Genomic DNA, 18,710 nt, shown 5'->3' with positions numbered 1-18,710 from the left:
CATTCTCAAGTATACATTAGTTTGGTTCTTTCTGGGAAGACGAAGCAGTGATCTCTGGATGTTGCTGTTAATTAGGTCTTAAATAGGAAATTCATTCGTTTAGAGCAGTTGCTAAAGAAGTTTTGGATGTTGAGTTGTAAGATGAATGAATTTTGGAAATGCACTCTCTATCTCAGAATTTATACCCAGGTTAAAAAATGTTGGCGCAGCAGCTGTTTGTCAAATGTCAGTCATGCAATTCTGGAAGCTTCCAGAACTTTAAGCTTACTCAACATTACTGGTGATTCTCTGATCTCAATGTGTTGTACTGTCCTCGTGTTTGTAACTCTGCTGCTCACAAGATAGCTAGCTAGCCACTTGGTTTGGCTTGATAGTTACCCAAAGTTGTATCTCATCTTTTGGCTAGTGATTTATCTAGTCCAGAGTGTTCATGCAATCAGTCCTGTTTTCTCCTCAGAAGAGATACCAGTGTATGACATGTCATTGTATCAGTTTCACTTGTATGGGATGCATTCCATGTTCTGTTATGACAGGCTCAAATGACTGACATTTGAAAAGGCGAGTTCACATAACTTTCACTGAAAATATGCAAAGAAGTATAAAAACCCGACTTGTCGACCCTTTTCCACTCCTTGCAGACTTACATTTGTCAAGGCTAAATACACAATGTGAAGGCAAGCCTGCCTGGGAGCTTAATTGTTGTCCTGGTTTCCCATAACAATGTTAATGGAAGGCTTGGAGCTTTGCGGGGAGCTTGAGGCTGTCTTCCCTCTCAGTACTTTTTTTCTGCTTGGTTGCTACAGCAGGGACAGGATGGGCGTTTTTATTTTTATTTTTTTGAACTGACAGGATGGGAGTTTAAGTCTTAACAATATTTTGTGAGCTTTGGCTTGGCTGGGATGTTCGAGCTGAGTGGCACTTATCTTCAGGCAGGCTGTGCCCCTTACAGCTGTTTAGGAACATTAGGAGCGGCAGGTTGATAACTGTGAACAATAGGAACCTCAACAACTGGTGACATGAAAAAATTACAAGAGCTTCACAGTTCTTTTGCAAATTTATGCGTGGAAAAGAAATCTTAATTACTCCGTACTTCTACTTTTTTTTGGCCTGAATTGTTTTCCGGCCCATGATGTTGCCCGGTACGGCCCGAAGCATCAGGCTGCGTACGACCCAGGCCTCTGGTCTCCGTGTACTGATGTACACCGTACCCGGCACACTAGACGTATTCTCCTTTCCTGAACCCTGAACAAAAAATTGAACATGCATTCTTCTCCCTTATGATATAAAATGTCTTCCATATTTCTTTCACCTACAAGTTTCTTTACTACCAGATACTGTAATATTAAAGTGTATCGGGGGAACGACCACGGCATTGATCTTATCCACAAGAGCAGCAGGAATCACTTTTGGGCATCAACCTCATCCAAAATCCAAAGAAGAATAAAACGAGACGCAGAACGTGGAATAAAGATTGCTACAGAGTGATGACAGGAAAGGCGCAAAAGGTGATCGGGTCAGACCTAGCTAGCTAGCTATTTCCAGTTCTTTCTATATTCAGCCGTAAAATATCTTGCCTAGATTAAAGAATAGCGCTAGTAATATGAGTGGATGCTTGCACGCACGTGGCACCATTGCCATGCAGCCCGTGCCATTCTCGGGATTACACAGAGCCAAAAAAAACAAAAAGATCGATAATGATCTGCATGCAGCATTTGAGTATACCAGCAAAGATATTTATGGATCGGAATATTGCCAGTAAATTTTTCTTTTTTTTTAAGGGATTTGCCAGTAAACTTTTGGCCGGATGATACTGTACAAGGAATGGATTGATGACTGCATTGGACGGTGAGCTGGGCATGTGAGCGCGGAAGGGGCAGAAGGGGAATCTCACAGGTCACACGGACAAATGGACGGTCCACGTCGCCGTCCACGTCGCCAGCGATCCACGGTCGTGGACGGCGGATCCCCGCTCTCCCTGCTCTATGAACACCACCCCCAGCAGAGCAGAGCAGATCAAAGCACCAAATTGGCAAATTCCTCTTCTTCATCAGATCCCTTTTGTGTGCTCATCTTCTACATCGTTCAATCGACCATGTCGTGCTGCGGAGGCAACTGCGGGTGCGGGTCCGGCTGCAAGTGCGGCAACGGCTGCGGAGGGTAACTTCATCTTAATCCGTCAATTCATCCGTCGTTCGATCCATCTTTATCTGTAAATTTTGCATCTTTTTGTCCTCAAATCCGTCGTTCGATCCATCTTGTCGATCACCTTTTGGTCAGGATCTCTGGATCTGATATAGATGGCGAAAAACAGAGATTGTTCTAATTTCCCGTTCATTTAGTCGTTTCTTCTTCTTGCTGTTGTTTCTTCTTTTCTTCTTCTTCTTCTTCATGTTGTGGAATGGATTTTTCTAGAGAAACATGCATATCAACCGTCCTTGTGATCGATTGATGAGTGATAATGTTTGACGGTGGATTAATTGGGTCACGCAGGTGCAAGATGTACCCGGAGATGATGGCCCAGGAGGCGACCACCTCCCAGACCCTGGTCATGGGCGTCGCGCCGCCGGCGACCAAGCAGGCGGGGTTCGAGGCCGCCGGAGCCGAGAACGGAGGCTGCAAGTGCGGGGACAACTGCACCTGCAACCCCTGCACCTGTAAGTGAAACTCAACCTAAGGATACCGATGGATCCCCATCCATGCATGCAGATCAGGCCACATGGATGTATGCGAGTGCTAGTATTTTAGTATGTCGTTTCAGTCAGCTATCCTAAGAGAAGAATAAGACTTTCGATCGGTCGATCTCGAGGATCCATCTGTTTACCTGTAATCATCTGGATCGAGTATCCAGTTATCTATCTATCTGTGTCAGATCCTTATGTGGAGTTTATATATATGTTAATGCAATTTCGTTTTCTGTCTCGTTTTTTTTTTTTTGCAAGTTTTAGGTTCAGTGCGCTACGTGCGTGTCCCTGACTCGCTGTAGTTTCTTCACAACTCACGAGTACAGAAGAATACAAGAAGAACTAATCTCATGGTAAAGTCATTTCTACAGGTAGGGGTATCTACCGGCATCACTTCCACCAATGAGAGAAAAGCACAGGGCCCTCCATGTGCTGAGCATTCCACCATGTGACAGTGAAGAGAACTAATGGGAATGAGATGGGAATGAAGTTGTTATTTTTATGCTAACATATTTTGTTGCTTGTACAAATTATTTAATGGTTCAAATAAATTCTGAATTTTATAAAAAGTTGATGGTAGTTTTAAAAATGTCGAAGCAATACTGGTACAAATATACTTTTGGTAACCATTGCAAAAGACAAAAAATTCCAGTCCAGCAACTCGTTATCATTGCTGGAGTACAACATTGCATCTGTCCAACCGATTTTGGATGATCTGCAGTCTCTAGGTACATTCGAGTGTTAATTGACCGAAGCTCAAATGATATACTCACTCGATTCCTTAAATTAGGACGTATGTTGTTTTCTTTGACCAAGCATTACTCCGTCGACGTGTGACTTATGTGACACAAATTATAAGTGTAAACTGAAAGGGAACGGGGGCGTAAGTTTAAAATTTTCCTACGAACAGACCAACCAAGATCACTATGCGGGTGTGATAGATTGATCACGTACCGACAACCGTAGCGGAAGTAGATAGTCGGAGAAGCCTGTAGCAGATTCCCGCAGCTAGGTTATACCTCCCAGCCGCGAGAATTATCCCAGCACGATCCTGTTGCGCCCGCGATCCAATTTGACGGTCATCCGTCAGCCCGTCATGGTCAACCGCTGCAAGTAGTTGATCATGTCGTCCGCCCGTCAAGATCGAAGGTACGATCTCTCCACGAGTATCCACGCGTTCCGATGAACTAGTTCAGCAGAACTTCGACGTCCAGTACGAAGAACCGCCGGAAGAATTTAGATCAGTACCGAGTGGGCCCTAAGGGGATCGCGTCTAATTTGGTTTGCAGATTTTATGTGGCTTCTAAGGTTGCGAAACAAACCGTTTATTACCTATGAAACATAAGGCGCGATATGTCATATCATCGTTTCAGTATGCATGGTATCACCTGTATGCACCATCCATTGTGGACGAAGAGTTCGCCCACAACCCTCTCTACCTTGCACCCAAGATTTCACCAGCTACCGTGAAACCCAAAGTACCTGAAGTTGCAACCAAGGGCACGACAAATGGTAACGCGTTTAGGCAAGGGCTTACTTGTTACCATCGCTGAAGGCCGGCAGAAACAACCAGGCTTTGTAGCAAAATTCCACGTGCCACCGGATTATACGAGTAATGCAAGGAGCAAGGGATAATATGATATTCAGGTAATTATAGATCCAATCTACAATACCCACACAACACTTGTGCAACGCCCGCATATCATATATGCTCTAGATCATATCACATCTACGCATAGATCGCTTTGATACCACTGAAGGGGAACGTAGGCGTAATTTTAAAATTTTCCTACGAACAGAGCAACCAAGATCACTATGCGGGTGTGATAGATTGATCACGTACCGATAACCGTAGCGGAAGTAGATAGTCGGAGAAGCCTGTAGTAGATTCCTGCAGCTAGGTTATACCTCCCAGCCGCGAGAATTATCCCAGCTCGATCTTGCTGCGCCCGCGATCCAATTTGACGGTCATCCGTCAGCCCGTCACGATCAACCGCTGCAAGTAGTTGATCATGTAGTCCGCCCGTCAAGATCGAAGGTACGATCTCTCCACGAGTATCCACGCGTTCCGATGAACTAGTTCAGCAGAACTTCGACGTCCAGTACAAAGAACCGCCGGAAAAATCTAAATCGGAAAGTAGACAATCTACCAATTAGACGTCTAAACAATAGACGTCTAAACTTTAGAAGAGAGGAGACGTGACAAAGCAGAAGGGCCTGAACGCAAAAGAGGCAAAGGGGAGCACCACGTGCATGGGTGGCCAAGAGAGGCCGTCGGCCTCCTCTCCTTATATAGGAGGAAGGCCGGCTATCATATTGGGCAAGTCCAATTAGGACTCCTCTCCTCTTTCCTTGGCCCACAAGCAGTTCTATTAGAGCCCAATTAGGACTCCATAGCTCATGGTCAACATTTGACCACGTGGTCAATTTTTGACCAGCCTTTGACCCACCTTTGACTTTTGACTTTTTGTCATTTGACCTTCTAGAATTTTCATCGGATTTTTCTAGAGGTTTCTAAAACCTTCCAGAAGCACCCGTGATTATTCCGAACATTTCTGTAACTCCTAAATCACATTTAGGACCTCCAGAAAATATGCCTCGTCATTCCGAACCATTCCGGTATCCAACTCTCGACCAAATTCCGAACTCTAGACTTTCAAATAACCATTCGTCGTTAAGCATGTGACCGCGTAGGTTCGTAAATGTGTAGTTATGACCCAGTCAATAATTATTTAAAAAGTCTGGACGCTCTCAATAATTACTACACATCCACGAAGACTTTCGAGCGAACCATTTGCTACTAAAAATCATTTCCTTTTGCTTCATGATACGTTTACAAACCTCGGGGTGAGACTTCCGGTACGCCCGTGAACCAACCCTTGTTTCACTTGTATCTAGTTATCCCTGTTACTGGTTTTGTACTTTTAACTCGTTCCGTACTCCAATATCTCAATCATCATATCATTCTTGTGTCTGGCCAGACGGTGATAGATATCGTCGTACCGAGTGGACCCTAAGTGTATATCTCCACCGGTAGAGGAGCAAATCCCAATCTTAAACTATCGAGTCAATTCATACTTCCGGAGTACCCGGAAATCACCGTCATGGTAACCCTATTACGGGAAACAATAGGTAACACCAGAGTATCCTTCCGATATAAATATCATATGATATTCTCATGGTCTAAAAATAATGATAATCACATCAATAACAATAATACCGATAAAAAGTAAGCGATGTGATCTCTCGGTATATCATTAGTTGGGTCAATTCAACACCATTGTTCAACCAACAATGTGCTCTCATACATAACCAGCATCATATGCTCATGATTAGGAAAACATAATCATCAGTTATATATAAGCTAGTCAAAGAGGCGTGACTAGGGACCTTAAATTAGGGTTTATGTTTTCACACATGCAAATGAGTTTTCCTCTTAATCTCATATTCAAGAACCATTACAATTATAGCATAAAAATATAAACATTAATTACAAATGTGGGAATATAATAATACAAATATTATTGTCTGTAAGACATATTCCCTTCATAAACAAGTAGTCTTCAATACGATTGCAATGATACAAATTTTATTTCACAAAAATATATAGTAATGGATTTTTTGTCAAAAGCTTGGTCAAAGAGCCAATATAGGCCACAGAAGGAGTATCTTGCTGTGGGCCTCTGGCCGATGCATCCTCAATCTCACAAGTCTTTAATGGATGACGGGCCGGGGATTAATGTTGACCCGCCTGGCATGCAGATTGTAGTCTTTCGCTTGAACTTTATTCTTTTGTCTACTCCATATTCCTTCTCCCTTATCTCTCCTCCATGTCTCCTTCCCAGTTTTTACTAAAAGCTGGAGCTGAGCTAGCCTAGCTCTCACCCGCTCATTACCTGTCTCCTTCCCAGTTTTCACTAAATATTTCGTTTGTTCCCGCGAGCGGCCTCTGGCTCGTCCCCCTCTCTCGAACTCTCGCATCTCCCGATCTTCCGCTGTCTCTTTGCTCCCTCCGATATCTCTCTCTCCTTCTTCCAGGCTCTCTGGTCCGCGTGGCACAAATTAATCCCACCGAACGTGTTTCGGACATAAGTTTATACTAATATCAGTTTAGAATTCATGTGTGTGTTTTTCGAGTTTATGGACTAAACTGTGCACTCGTTTCGAGTTTATGAGCTAGCGATGTGTTTCACTCTATTGGAAAAGGCCTAAGGGTGGATCATAAGTAGTCTTTCTTCTTTCTCTATAAAACATAGAATTTCACCACATTTTTTATCTCTCCTCTACTAGACATATTTTTTTTGAAATACCACTTAGTGTGGTGGTGGAGTTGTAGATGTATGACTCTACCATCAAGATTCAAATCGTGATGCTCACAACATGCTTTAGAAGTTTGATGAAAAAAAAAATTAATATGCTTTAGGGGTTTCTTCTGCGTTCTTTTTTATCAATATCCACCCGTCAAACACACACAGACCGCTACTAAACACCGCAACATGGTCATCTCAAAAACTCCAAACACCGGATTGAGGCTTTATTTTTTGCAACCGTGGTACCTTAGCAATTAAGGATTGAGGCAGACCAGTCTGGCTGGCAGACGATAAAGCCAATACCACCGCCATGATCGTCATCTCAAAAACTCCAAGCACCCGTTCAGCCTCCACCCGACTCTCTCGTCCTCACCTCTCTACCATTCCATTCCACGCATGTGCCCTTCAAGCCATGCACCGTTGCGTTCTTCCTCCTCTCCTTCAAGGTGACCTGCTGAGGCGGAAATGTTCTTGATTCGTCTGGAACTCTGGTCAGTACTTGCATAATTAAAAAGGTATTTAGAGGCGATGTATTTGGATAGTTGGCTTTCGCTGCTCCTTTAATTTTGCATAAAAAGTTCCCGGTGGCAACTGGGGAGTACGTCATTGTGAGATGGATCTGATATAATGCATGAACCACGTACTGTTTCCACTCTATATATGTTCAGATTTATTTCTCTCATTATTACAGTTACGGTGCCACCATGCGCCACTGCCATGCATGTATTTTACCACACCAGAAACCAATTGAATAACACGTCCTCAAAACATATACTCCACGTGCCAATCTTTTCCAATCTTTACGGAACGGAGGGAGTGGCAATGAAAGATCCAAGTCCAATATGCTGGAGAAATCGAAGAACATGGGGATGACAGAAGAGCCCCAAACTGAATAAGCACATTTCATTCATTGTTTGAAGTTAGATTAGGAGTTGCAGCATGGGAAAACACTGAGAAATTGGGACTGCATGCGCCAGGACACATTGAAGTATGCACATTGTAAACTGCTACCGAGAACATACAGGCATGGTTTCTTTTTCTGTCCTTGACAATTTGCCTCTTTTATCTAAAGTAGTCAGTACTCTTTTGAATTATACTCTGCAAGTATCAAACGTTTTATACTCTGTAAGTATCAACTGTCCTGATGACTGTGATTTCTCAAAATTGACAATTCGCAATGCTGAAAGTAGTAATCCCTACAACTTTGTACTAAATCTCTGACACTTATTATGGATCGGAGAGAGTATTAGATTATGACAGGACACCTAATTTATGAGAAATTTGCTAATGGCAGATCAAATAAGACAGAGCTCATTGCTGGCAAGTCCATTTTCAAGAAGAATTCGATTTCCTAATTTTCCTTCATTTTCTTTTGTCATTTGCACTCCTGCATCATTTTGTTGTGAGTTCGCTTATTCTATAAATAAAGATAATGTAGGACAGTAGGAGCCTATCATGTCCATTGCATGTTCAAGTTAAATACTCTGCTGATTAATGATGTCTTAAAATTACGGGATTAGATGATCAACTATTACTATTATTAATTTGGGTAGATCCAAGCAGATACAAAGAGTCTCTAAGTTGTTGACGTGACCTTTGTTTACGTTGCTGATGCATCTGTTTGTCCTCATTCCCTTCATGGTGTGATCCTAAATAGAAATCGTTTGTTTTTGTAGGTACCCATTGAGTAGATGAGATATAGCTGGCAAGTGGAAAAACCAAATTGAGGTGATAAGAGGAACCTTAATTTCTAACAATGTGTTATCATAGCATTCGGTTCTCAGTGTGAGTATAAAGCTTCTTTCTTGATAAATGCATGTGTTGTACATAATCTGGTTGGACCATTATTTATTATCTAATTTGATGCTGACTTCATTTTTGTTACCCTCTTACTTGCATGGCCTTCCACTAGCTTATGGCAAGGAAAAATAAGAATTTTCTATCCAGTAATGCAATTGAAAATGCTTATATGTCAAATGTACGCTTTTTGCCATTGCACTATCATTTTTTTTCATTGCACCAGGTACCAAACGAAGTTTATTGTATGAAATGTTTCATTAACCGGCAAATAGTTCATGCATGTACGACACGCCTGTTTTGCCAAGCAAGGTGCCCCATCCTTTTCGTGCCGCCATGTTTACGCAGGCCCGCAACCTGTTCGGCCAAATGCCAAGCACCCCCATCCATATCGCCGAAGATCTGAGCAACCCGGACTACTTCAACGAACCGGAGCAGATGATGGAGAACCTCATCAGCCATGATGGCCCAGTCTATGAGGAAGAAACCGAAGAGCAATGGGGCGAGGAGACTTAAGATGGTCTCACCACATAGAGGCCAAGCCGTTGTTCACCGATGCCCTGTCGCACGTGGCCCAGCAACAAAGGAAGGGGAAAAGGAAAATGATCCAAGCATACTGACGAAGTTGTGACCTCGACAATGCCCATGTTGATGGACTTGTGTTTCAGGGAAGCACGTGTGTGCGTTGGCGACTCCGTCGGCTTACAAACAGGGGGTGACACGAGTTTACCTAGGTTCAGGCCACCCGGAGGTGTAAAACCCTACATCCTGCTTGTCTGAACTTGTATTGAAAAATCGGTTACAAGGGGTTGCCGGCGAGACGATATTGCTCAGGTTGGCTCTGAGTTGTGCGTCTCGGCGGCTTGAGAGTATATTTGATATCTCTTGGGCTCCCCCTCCTAGTCCTTTATATATGCAGGAGGTTAGGTCTCAGGTAAAGTCCATGTAGATTACAACATAGAGTTAGACTAAGATTATGTTTCCTTGTCTTGAATCGCGGGATTTGGTATCCGACTCCTAGAGTTGTAGTGGGCTTCCATGTGGACCTCATGCTGTGTCGTAGAGGGTATCCTCAGGAAGGTTACGTGGTTAGTCATAACCACGTCACATACGCCGAGGTTGAGGACAAGCTATTGTATGAGGCCTGGTTAGAAATTGGACAAGATCCGATTTGCGGCGCCGAGCAAAAAGGGCAAGCTTATTGAAAGCGGATCCATGACTTCTTCCATGAACAACGACGGTTCCACCCTTGGAACTTCAAAAGCGACCGAGGAGAATTTCCCCTTCAAAAGAGGTGGAGAGTGATCCAACATGAATGCAACAAGTTTGCAGGCGCGCACGAGCACGTGAAGGGCAGGCCAGTGAGCGGCGTCGGCATCCAAGACATGGTAAGTTTCGTTGTTGTTGTCCTCAGGAATCCATGTTTGCTGTCCTCACACAGGTTTCCGCGACGGTGTAAAAGTTGCTAAAGGGTAGAAAAAATTGCCACTGGTATGGGAGCCAAATCTGTCGCATGGGAGCGAAATTTGCTGGTTTGAGAGTCAAAATGTTGCTAGAATAGAAAGCAAAATTGTCGACACAGAAGGCAAAGTTGCCACCAAGCACACCAAAATTGTCAAGACGGGAGCCAGAGTTGTAATAATTTGATCAATTCTTAGTTGTACTTTTTACCTAAGTTTCATCTAGCATTTATAATGGATAATGTGAATTAAAAACCCCACTTTTTATGTAAAAATAATTATTTATCATTTTCTAGAGCGTTTAATAGGGAAAATGAAATAATATTGAAACAACAACAAAAATGGCATCTTCTTTTTTGCATCGTGCCATAATATGGATATACAAACTTAGGCAAGTCAATACCAAAAAATTGAAATTGTACCTGCTTCGCAAAATGCACGATGTCAAAAATAATACTAGGACACTAACAAATTTGAAATCCAAACCAAGTTTTGTAACAATGTGGCCATATTTTGAGTTGAAACTCTTTTGCTAGACTTCATTTAGCATTAATCATGAGTAATACAAATTAAAATCATAACTAAGAACAAATTTTACCATTTGGCGGCGGCAGGGCACATGGAAGTGTTTGCAAGCATATGGGTCGCGCATGACGACGGCCCAGCAGTTGTGCGGCGCAATTTTTTCTACGCTCGTTGTAGAATCGGGTGCGCTGCGTCAACAAGTGTAGAGCATGGCGACTGAGGAGCAGGAAGAAGTGTGGCATAAAACCACCTTCTCTTATATGTTCCACGTCATTTAGATAAGCCGCGCGTGTATACTGGAATCGTACCGAAACGGACGCTGTTACAAACTCGATCACACCGATTCGCTAGCAAGAAAAATTGACTGGTTCGTCATACTCTCAACGAAAACCCCGGCCGGGTCATGCAAAGACTAAGGAAAATAGTTCCTGTCGAACAAATTCTCAACGAAAACCCCGGCCGGCCGGGTCATGCAAAGACTAAGGAAAATGGTTCCTGTCGAACAAATTCTCAACGAAAACCCCGGCTGGCCGGGTCATGCAAAGACTAAGGAAAATGGTTCATGTCTAGCAAATTCTCAACGAAAACCCCGGCCGGCCGGGTCATGCAAAGACTAAGGAAAATGGTTCATGTCTAACAAATTCTCAACGAAAACCCCGGCCCGCCGGGTCATGCAAAGACTAAGGAAAAGACGCCCTCGATCACCTATTCATTCATTCATTCATGTATAAATAGGAGTTTGGGCACTCGGTGCATGCAGGCCAGGGAGCAGTAACCAGCCAAATTAACAATGGCGGCGATGATATCCATTGGAATCATCTTCTTCTTCTTTCTTCGTCCGACGGCAGCTAGTGCACGCGGTGGCAGCGTTCCACCGGTCATCGTCTCGACGTGCGCCGCCGTGAGCAAGGCTAGCTTGAGCACACGATACGACGACTGCATCCACATGTTATCGTCCAGCCCGTCCACCGCCTCTGCCGCCGACGCCCGCGGGCTTGCCATCGCCGCCGCGAACCTCACCGCCGTCCGCGTCGCGTCCACGCTCGCCGTCCTCGACAACCTCATGGTGGCGCTGCAGTACTGCGTCGCCGACTACGAGGAGATGCAAGGATCCGCTGCCGGCGCGGTTGATGACCTCCTCCATGGCGCCGACGCCAGAAACCTGGACCTGTTGTCCAAGCTCAGGACCTCCTCGTTCCAGCCTGCCTTTTGCGACCTTGCATTCATGGAGAGCAACACCGACAAGGACCCCATGGAAGCCGAGAACTTGGAGAACGAGAAGCTGTCCTGGTTGGCCTACAGCATCGCGGAGGTGCTACGTACCTAATCATCACCGCCGTATATAGCATCCATCGATGAGAAATCAGCTTAGCTACCTAGCCTCTAGTTGGTTGATTTGTTTGATTAGTTTTTTCTTCTGTCAAAATCATCATCCGGCGGCGTATCTTCAGCTTTTTGTTTAAGGTTCTATGTTAATTAGCCTCTGCCTGCTATTAATAGTATATGTTTGGCACGCATGTATGAATAACTAGGTGATTCCCCGTGTTGCCGCCGAAAATTCTATTTCCTCCGTCCAACAAAAGATGTCTCAAATTTGTCAAAATTTGTATGTATCTAGACATGATTTAGTGTATAGATGCATTCAAAATTAGTCAAAATTGAGACATCCTTTGTTGGACGGAGGGAGTATATGCACATCTGGATATGATGTCAGGAACAAATGATAATAATATGATTCAATGCAAAAAAAATATGAATATTGTAAAACAAAATGACTTTATCATTCATAACACCTATGCAGCAAAACAATATGAGTAATTTTGATGTACATGAACATTAGCAACTTCGGAGAAACCGAAAAGTAAATCTTCGTCAACCTGAATATTTGCAGATATTAGAAACATTGACATATATATATATATATATATATCTTGAAAATATGTGTACTTTGATGAAATATATATTTATATACAATGTGAAGGTGAAAAATCTTAAGTGTCAAAATATCAAATCGTCCAAGGGACCACCAAAATGAATTCCTAGTGATCTACAACACATGATGTGGACACTTTGCATGCTCATGACGTGCATGATGTGGATGATGATGTGTACATCTTGCATGCGAAGTTTGCAAACATTAATTTATTAAATTCATGACCTTATTATGGATCGGAGGAAGTATTGTTTTGGATGCATGTTTTTTTTTTCAATTTTGTTATGCCTGAACAAGCTAGCTGTTTGGTCCTAAGTCCGAATTGAACTAGCTAAGCTTATTTTAGTGACAGCAGGCTTAAATTAGGCCAGTCAGGCCCCATTATGATGTAGTGACAGCAGGCTTCGTTGTATAAGCAAACAAAGCTTACTAATATTGTGTGGCTTGTTTTTCAGATTGCTGGTGATGTCATGTTTTATGAATTTTCTTTGAAGTGAATCATGATGGTTATTGCAGAGTGTACAATGTACTTTGTGGTGCAAATGTACCTAAAGGGGTGGAAGAAGAGTTACTAGAATGTCAAGTTGGAGCTAGGAGACTTACTTTATCAGCTTCTCAGCAATGCCTAATTCACGGATTATTATATTGGCGTTCATAATACACTGAATTTCTATCTCATAATTTAAGAATTTCATAGCCCATTCTTAGGGTGTGTCCTGCAGGTGGCAGGTGGATGAATACAGTAGAAGGCTTGGACGAGCACGTGAGTTGCGTGACAACTGAATAGCTAGAGTTGATTTTGTAATGATTATCCACGGTTACGTTATTGCTAAACCTTGGCCTTGATAGAGGTAAGTTTTGTTCAAGTTTGCAGGCTTCAACCCGAATCAACCAGAGGGGCATCAGGTAACTGCAAAGCAACGGATTCAGAGATGTGTTTGATGGCTCGATGAGGTAATTAACAATCAACAAAACGGAGCACCCTCCGAGCCCGCTCGGAGTATCAGCCCCACTGACCATATGTGTCGCACCAGTGGCACCCGGGTACTACCGTTGCGCGACGCATGGGTCGCATCGCTGATTTGCCGGGAGGGTCACACCCCGGGCGGCAGCGAATAGGCTGCCCGGCAAGCCACCAGCCTGGAAGGGCTAGCGGGGCTTCGGGGAACATTCCCGTCTGGCCGTCTCCCAGAAAGTCACTTGCCGGGAGGAGAGGTTCCCGGGTGCAGGCTCCCGTCGAGAGGGCGGGGCCGAGCGAGCAGAGCAGCGGCGTCACGTGGGCGCGCGCCAGGCGCCCAGCGCGCAGTTTCGCCAGGGCAAGGAGTAAGGCGCACAACGCATTAAATGAGCCGACAGGAGGGGAGTTACCCATCTAGTCATGCATACCAGCGCACCGAGGAGGAGTTGCCCTAGCTCCTGTCTCGCCACTTGTAAACCATGCACCGTGGCACCTGTGGTATCCCCTTGGCTATAAAAGGAGGACCCCCGCCAACGATCAAAGGGTTCAGTCTTTGGTTGGTTTTTTGACTAGGGTTCAGTTGGTTCGTTTTCGACCAGCCTAGGGCAACAACGGTGATAGCCCAAAGTAGAAAGGAATACTTAGCCAAAAGAGATCACCCCGGGGCTTGCCCCCGGCAACCCTGTAAACAGCTAATTACTTGGTAATATATTACTCGGTAATTACGCGCAACCCGCGTCGCGGGTTCAGGGAAACCCTGAACCCTCGCGAGTGCAGCAATCGCAGCTGCCTCCTCCCCCTCCTCGGCCATCGGCAGACAACCGGCTGAGGGGGCCGGCGGCCCCCAGCGCCGGAGTAGCTGCGCGAGCGGGCATGTCGCCGCCCACGCCGGTCAGCGAGCCGAGTCGCGGGCCGAGGACGAGTAGCATCAGCTGCGCCATGAGCATGCCGCGTCACGAGCGACGCCCGGGGGGTCGCACCCCGCGCACCTGGGTGTGTCCGGGGGTAGAGTGGAGAGCAGCCGCTCGGGAAACCGGCTGCCTCCCGCACGAACCCTGGCAAAAGCTATCATCGCCGCGCGGGTCATGGTGCGGTATGAACCGCAGCAGGGCACGCTGGCGCACGAGACGTGGGGCGAGGAGTTGGACGCGCTCCTCGCGCTCGCCGCCCAACAGCCGCAGGGTGAGGGCGTCTCGACAGGCTCCGGCCGCGGGTAGAACCCGGAGCGCGGAGATGCGCCCCGCGCCTCGCGACAAGGGGAGAACCCTCCCCCGCGAGGAGGCCAGGGAGACAGGGACCCGGAGGGGTCCGCGGACTCGTCACCCACCGTCACGTGGGGTGACGCGCGCGGCATCTTGAATGCCCGCCAGCAAGAAGATCTATGCCGGCGCTTAGAGCGTCGGCGTCGGCGTGAGGTAGAGCGCCAACGCCCGCAGGAGCAGGAGTATGCTCCTGTGGGCCTCGAGGACGGCTGCACCGCGTTTACGTGCGAGCTGCGGCAGGTGACATGGCCCCGCAAGTTCCGAGCGCCTGCGCTCGGCATGTACGACGGGACCGTGAATCCCAAGGATTTCCTTCTGACCTACACGTTGGGGATGCATGCCATCGGCGCCGACGACAAGGTCAGAGCCAACTGGTTCCCGATGGTCCTGAAAGGATCAGCGAGAACCTTGCTGCTCAACCTGCCCGCCGGGTCCATTGACACTTGGGCGGATCTGCGCGAGCAGTTTGTGAGCGCGTTCCAGGGCGGATATAAGCGCCCGGGAACCATGGCGGAGCTGCACACTGTCGTGCAGAAGCCGGGAGAGACGTTGCGGAGTTTCGTCAACCGCTTCTCCAATCTCTCCTACTCCATTCTGGAGGCTGAGGCCGCCGCCATCGTCAACACCTTCGCCATCAACGTCCGCGACCCCAAGATGCGCGAGAAGCTGAGCACGCATCGGATCCGGACGACACAGGATCTGTATGCCCTGGCGCACAAGTGTGCCATGGCCGAGGAAGGACGCCTAGCTCCCGAACTAGCAGCTAAGGCTGCCGCGAGCCTAGGAGAGGGTTCGTAGAAGAAGGGTTCTCGCAAGCGCAGCGGGAAGCAAGTTCTCGCTTTGGAGTCGAGGGCTGTTGCCGCGAGGCCTACGAAGAAGGCCTCGCCGCGTGACCCATCCACAACAACTCCACCCACGACGCGCAGGACTGCCGTATCCTGCAGGGAATCAAGCAGCGCCGCAAACAGCGCCACGAGGAGCGCCAAGCAGCCGGTGCCTGCTTCAACTGCGGCGACATCGGGCATCTGTCGCGAGATTGCCCGAACAACTCCAGAGCGGGGCCAAGGCCTGCCGACGGCGGCGCCGGTAGGGAGGAAGCCCAGGGAGGACGCGGCCAAGCCCGTCCCGGCAGGGAGCGCCCTCCCCGGGGACGGGACAGGGTTCGTGCTGAGGAGCAACGCGAGTCCGACTGCACGGGCGGCGACGAGCCGGGCTTCCAGGAGCCCCGCGGCGTCGCCTGCATCCATGGGAGAGCTTACGCTCTTCCATCTCATGCCGCAGTGAAGCGCCTCACCCGCGACGTGTGCGCGCTGTTGCCAGACGCGGAGCCGCAGCAGCCGCTGAGGTGGTCGCACGTGCCGATCACCTTCACCGCCGACGATCACCCAGCGCGGCATCTGGGCTCAGAGGTAATACCCTTTGTTGTCTCACCGATCATCAGCAACATGACGGTGACCAAGGTGCTGGTGGACAACGGAGCGGGGCTCAACCTCCTGTCCGCCAGGCTGGTGGAGAAGCTCCAGTTGCCAGTAGAGCAGCTGAAGCCCACCGACTCGTTCCGGGGGGTGAACCCCGGGATCGTACGCCCCCTTGGGCGCATCACGCTGCCGGTGACCTTCGGGTCCCGGGAAGCGTTCAGGACCGAACACATAGTGTTCGACGTAGCGCACACCCCGTTGCCCTACAATGGGATCCTTGGTCGGCTGGCACTGATCAAGTTCATGGCGGCTACGCATTGCGCCTACGGCGTGATGAAGATGCCGTCCGTGTACGGAGTCGTCTCCATCAGGTGCGACCTCAAGGACGCGGCCAGGTGCGTTGGCGAGGTCGTCAGGGCCGCTGCCGCAGCCGACGCCGGGGACGAAGACGCTGCCGGAGACGAAGGCTCGCCGGGCGACGGCCTGGCAACGAAGAAGGCCCGCGCTGCCTCACAAGAGCTTGCCGGGGGAAGTGCAGGCTCGAGCTCGTGCCCCGGCAAGGGGCAGAAGCTCCGGGAGGAGGTCACCAGGGTGAAGAAGCTGCTCCTCCAAGCCGGCAACAAGGAGCGCACCGTCACCGTTGGTGCGAACCTTACTGCTGAATAGGAAAGCGCCCTCGTCACTTTCCTCCGGGAGAATGCCGACGTGTTCGCTTGGGAGCCGTCGTACCTCCCCGGAGTCCCTAGGGAGGTGATTGAGCATCGACTCGCGGTGCGCCCAGATGCCCGCCCCATCAAGCAGAAGATTCGGCAGCAAGCACAGGAGCGCAAAGATTTCATCAAGCAAGAGGTGGACAAGCTCAAGGCTGCCGGGGCTATCAGGGAAGTTCTGTATCCCACTTGGTTAGCTAACCCTGTAGTAGTGCCTAAAGCAGGGAATAAGCTTTGCATGTGTGTAGATTTTACTGATCTAAACCGTGCATGCCTCAAGGATCCCTTTCCTGTACCCCGTATCAATCAAATAGTTGATTCCACCGCTGGTTGTGACTTGCTGAGCTTTCTAGATGCTTTTTCCCGCTACGATCAAGTTAAGATGGCGGTCGAGGACGAGGAGAAAACAACGTTCATCACCCCGGTTGGCTGCTACTGTTATACGTGCATGCCTTTCAGGTTGAAGAACATGGGCTCAACATTCCAGCGCGCGTTGCGCGAATGCTTGGGACCCCAGCTAGGCCGGAACGTGGAGGCCTACATGGATGACATCATCATCAAATCGAAGCGCGGGGACTCGCTGATTGATGACCTACGGGAAATGTTTGATAACCTCCGCAGGATCAAACTCAAGCGGAACCCTGAGAAGTGCACCTTCGGTGTGGACTCGGGCCAGCTTCTGGGTTTCTTGGTTTCGCACAGGGGAATACAAGCCAACCCCGCAGAAGATAGAGGCTATCGAGAAGATGGAGGCTTCCTGCAAGGTGAAGGATGTCCAGCGCCTCAACGGCTGCATTGCCGCGCTGGGCCGCTTCATCTCAAGGTTGGGCGAACGCGCCCTGCCTTTCTTCAAGGTGATGAAGAAGGGCGGCCTGATAGAGTGGACCCCTGAGGCCGAGGCAGCGTTCCAGGATCTGAAGCAGTACCTGAAGTCGCCGCCCGTCCTTGTCGCCCCCAAGCCGGGTGAGCCGCTGCTACTCTACCTAGCAGCGACTGACCAGGTGGTCAGCTCGATGCTGGTTGCTGAGAGGGAGGAAGATGTTCCGGGGACTGAGTCTGCGGGGCAGGGGGCTGAACGGCCCCCGGCAACCGCCTCGGACCCGGGGACCACCCTCGAGCCGGCAACCTCGGCACCGTGTAAGCGGCTCGTGCAGCACCCGATGTACTTCGTCAGGATAGTGCTGCGCGATGCCCGTACGAGTACCCGCAGGTACAGAAGCTCCTCTTGGGGATTCTCCTTGCCACGCAAGCTGCGCCACTACTTTCAGGCGCACCGCGTCACGGTGGTGTCGGGGTTCTGTCTCGAGCGAGCCCTCACCAACCGCGAAGCCACCGAGAGGGTGGCCGAGTGGTGGATGGAGCTGTCAGCGTTTGACCTCCACTTCGCCAACTCTAGGAGCATCAAGAGTGCGGCCCTGGCTGACTTCATCGCAGAGTGGACGTCAACTAGCGTGGAAGAGGAGGAGCCGGAGACCAGCCTGCCCGGCAGGATGGACGAAGGCCACTGGGTCCTCTACTTCGACGGCGCGTTCAGTCTGTAGGGAGCTGGCGCCGGGATCATCATCAAGTCACCAACAGGGGACCGGCTGAGGTTCACTGTCCAACTCGATTTCCCGAACACCACCAACAACATGGCAGAGTACGAGGGCTTGCTCG

At 48.5% G+C, this 18,710-nt stretch overlaps 2 protein-coding genes and 1 long non-coding RNA gene across 3 annotated transcripts; 2 read left to right on the top strand and 1 right to left on the bottom strand.

Moving 5' to 3' along the window:
• Nucleotides 1–1,891: 1,891 nt before the first annotated feature.
• Nucleotides 1,892–2,904, top strand: LOC100821304 (metallothionein-like protein 2). Its single transcript, XM_003568613.4, has 2 exons — nt 1,892–2,157; nt 2,491–2,904. Exons 1-2 carry the CDS (start codon nt 1,907–1,909, stop codon nt 2,660–2,662), a joined length of 423 nt encoding a protein of 140 aa, XP_003568661.2. The 5' UTR covers nt 1,892–1,906; the 3' UTR covers nt 2,663–2,904.
• A 17-nt stretch (nt 2,905–2,921) lies between these two features.
• Nucleotides 2,922–4,931, bottom strand: LOC112270918. Its single transcript, XR_002963546.1, has 2 exons — nt 3,636–4,931; nt 2,922–3,546 (listed from the first exon to the last, which is right to left on the bottom strand). It is a non-coding gene; the product is annotated as an uncharacterized LOC112270918 (long non-coding RNA).
• Nucleotides 4,932–11,563: 6,632 nt separating this feature from the next.
• On the top strand, nt 11,564–12,100 carry LOC104583022. Its single transcript, XM_010234668.1, has one exon. It carries the CDS (start codon nt 11,564–11,566, stop codon nt 12,098–12,100), a length of 537 nt encoding a protein of 178 aa, XP_010232970.1.
• Nucleotides 12,101–18,710: the final 6,610 nt, after the last annotated feature.

Source organism: Brachypodium distachyon, chromosome 2 (assembly GCF_000005505.3).
Source record: "Brachypodium distachyon strain Bd21 chromosome 2, Brachypodium_distachyon_v3.0, whole genome shotgun sequence".
Taxonomy (NCBI): Eukaryota; Viridiplantae; Streptophyta; class Magnoliopsida; order Poales; family Poaceae; genus Brachypodium; species Brachypodium distachyon.
Note: the sequence above shows the minus strand (reverse complement) of the source record. Positions and strands in the feature narration are given on the sequence as shown.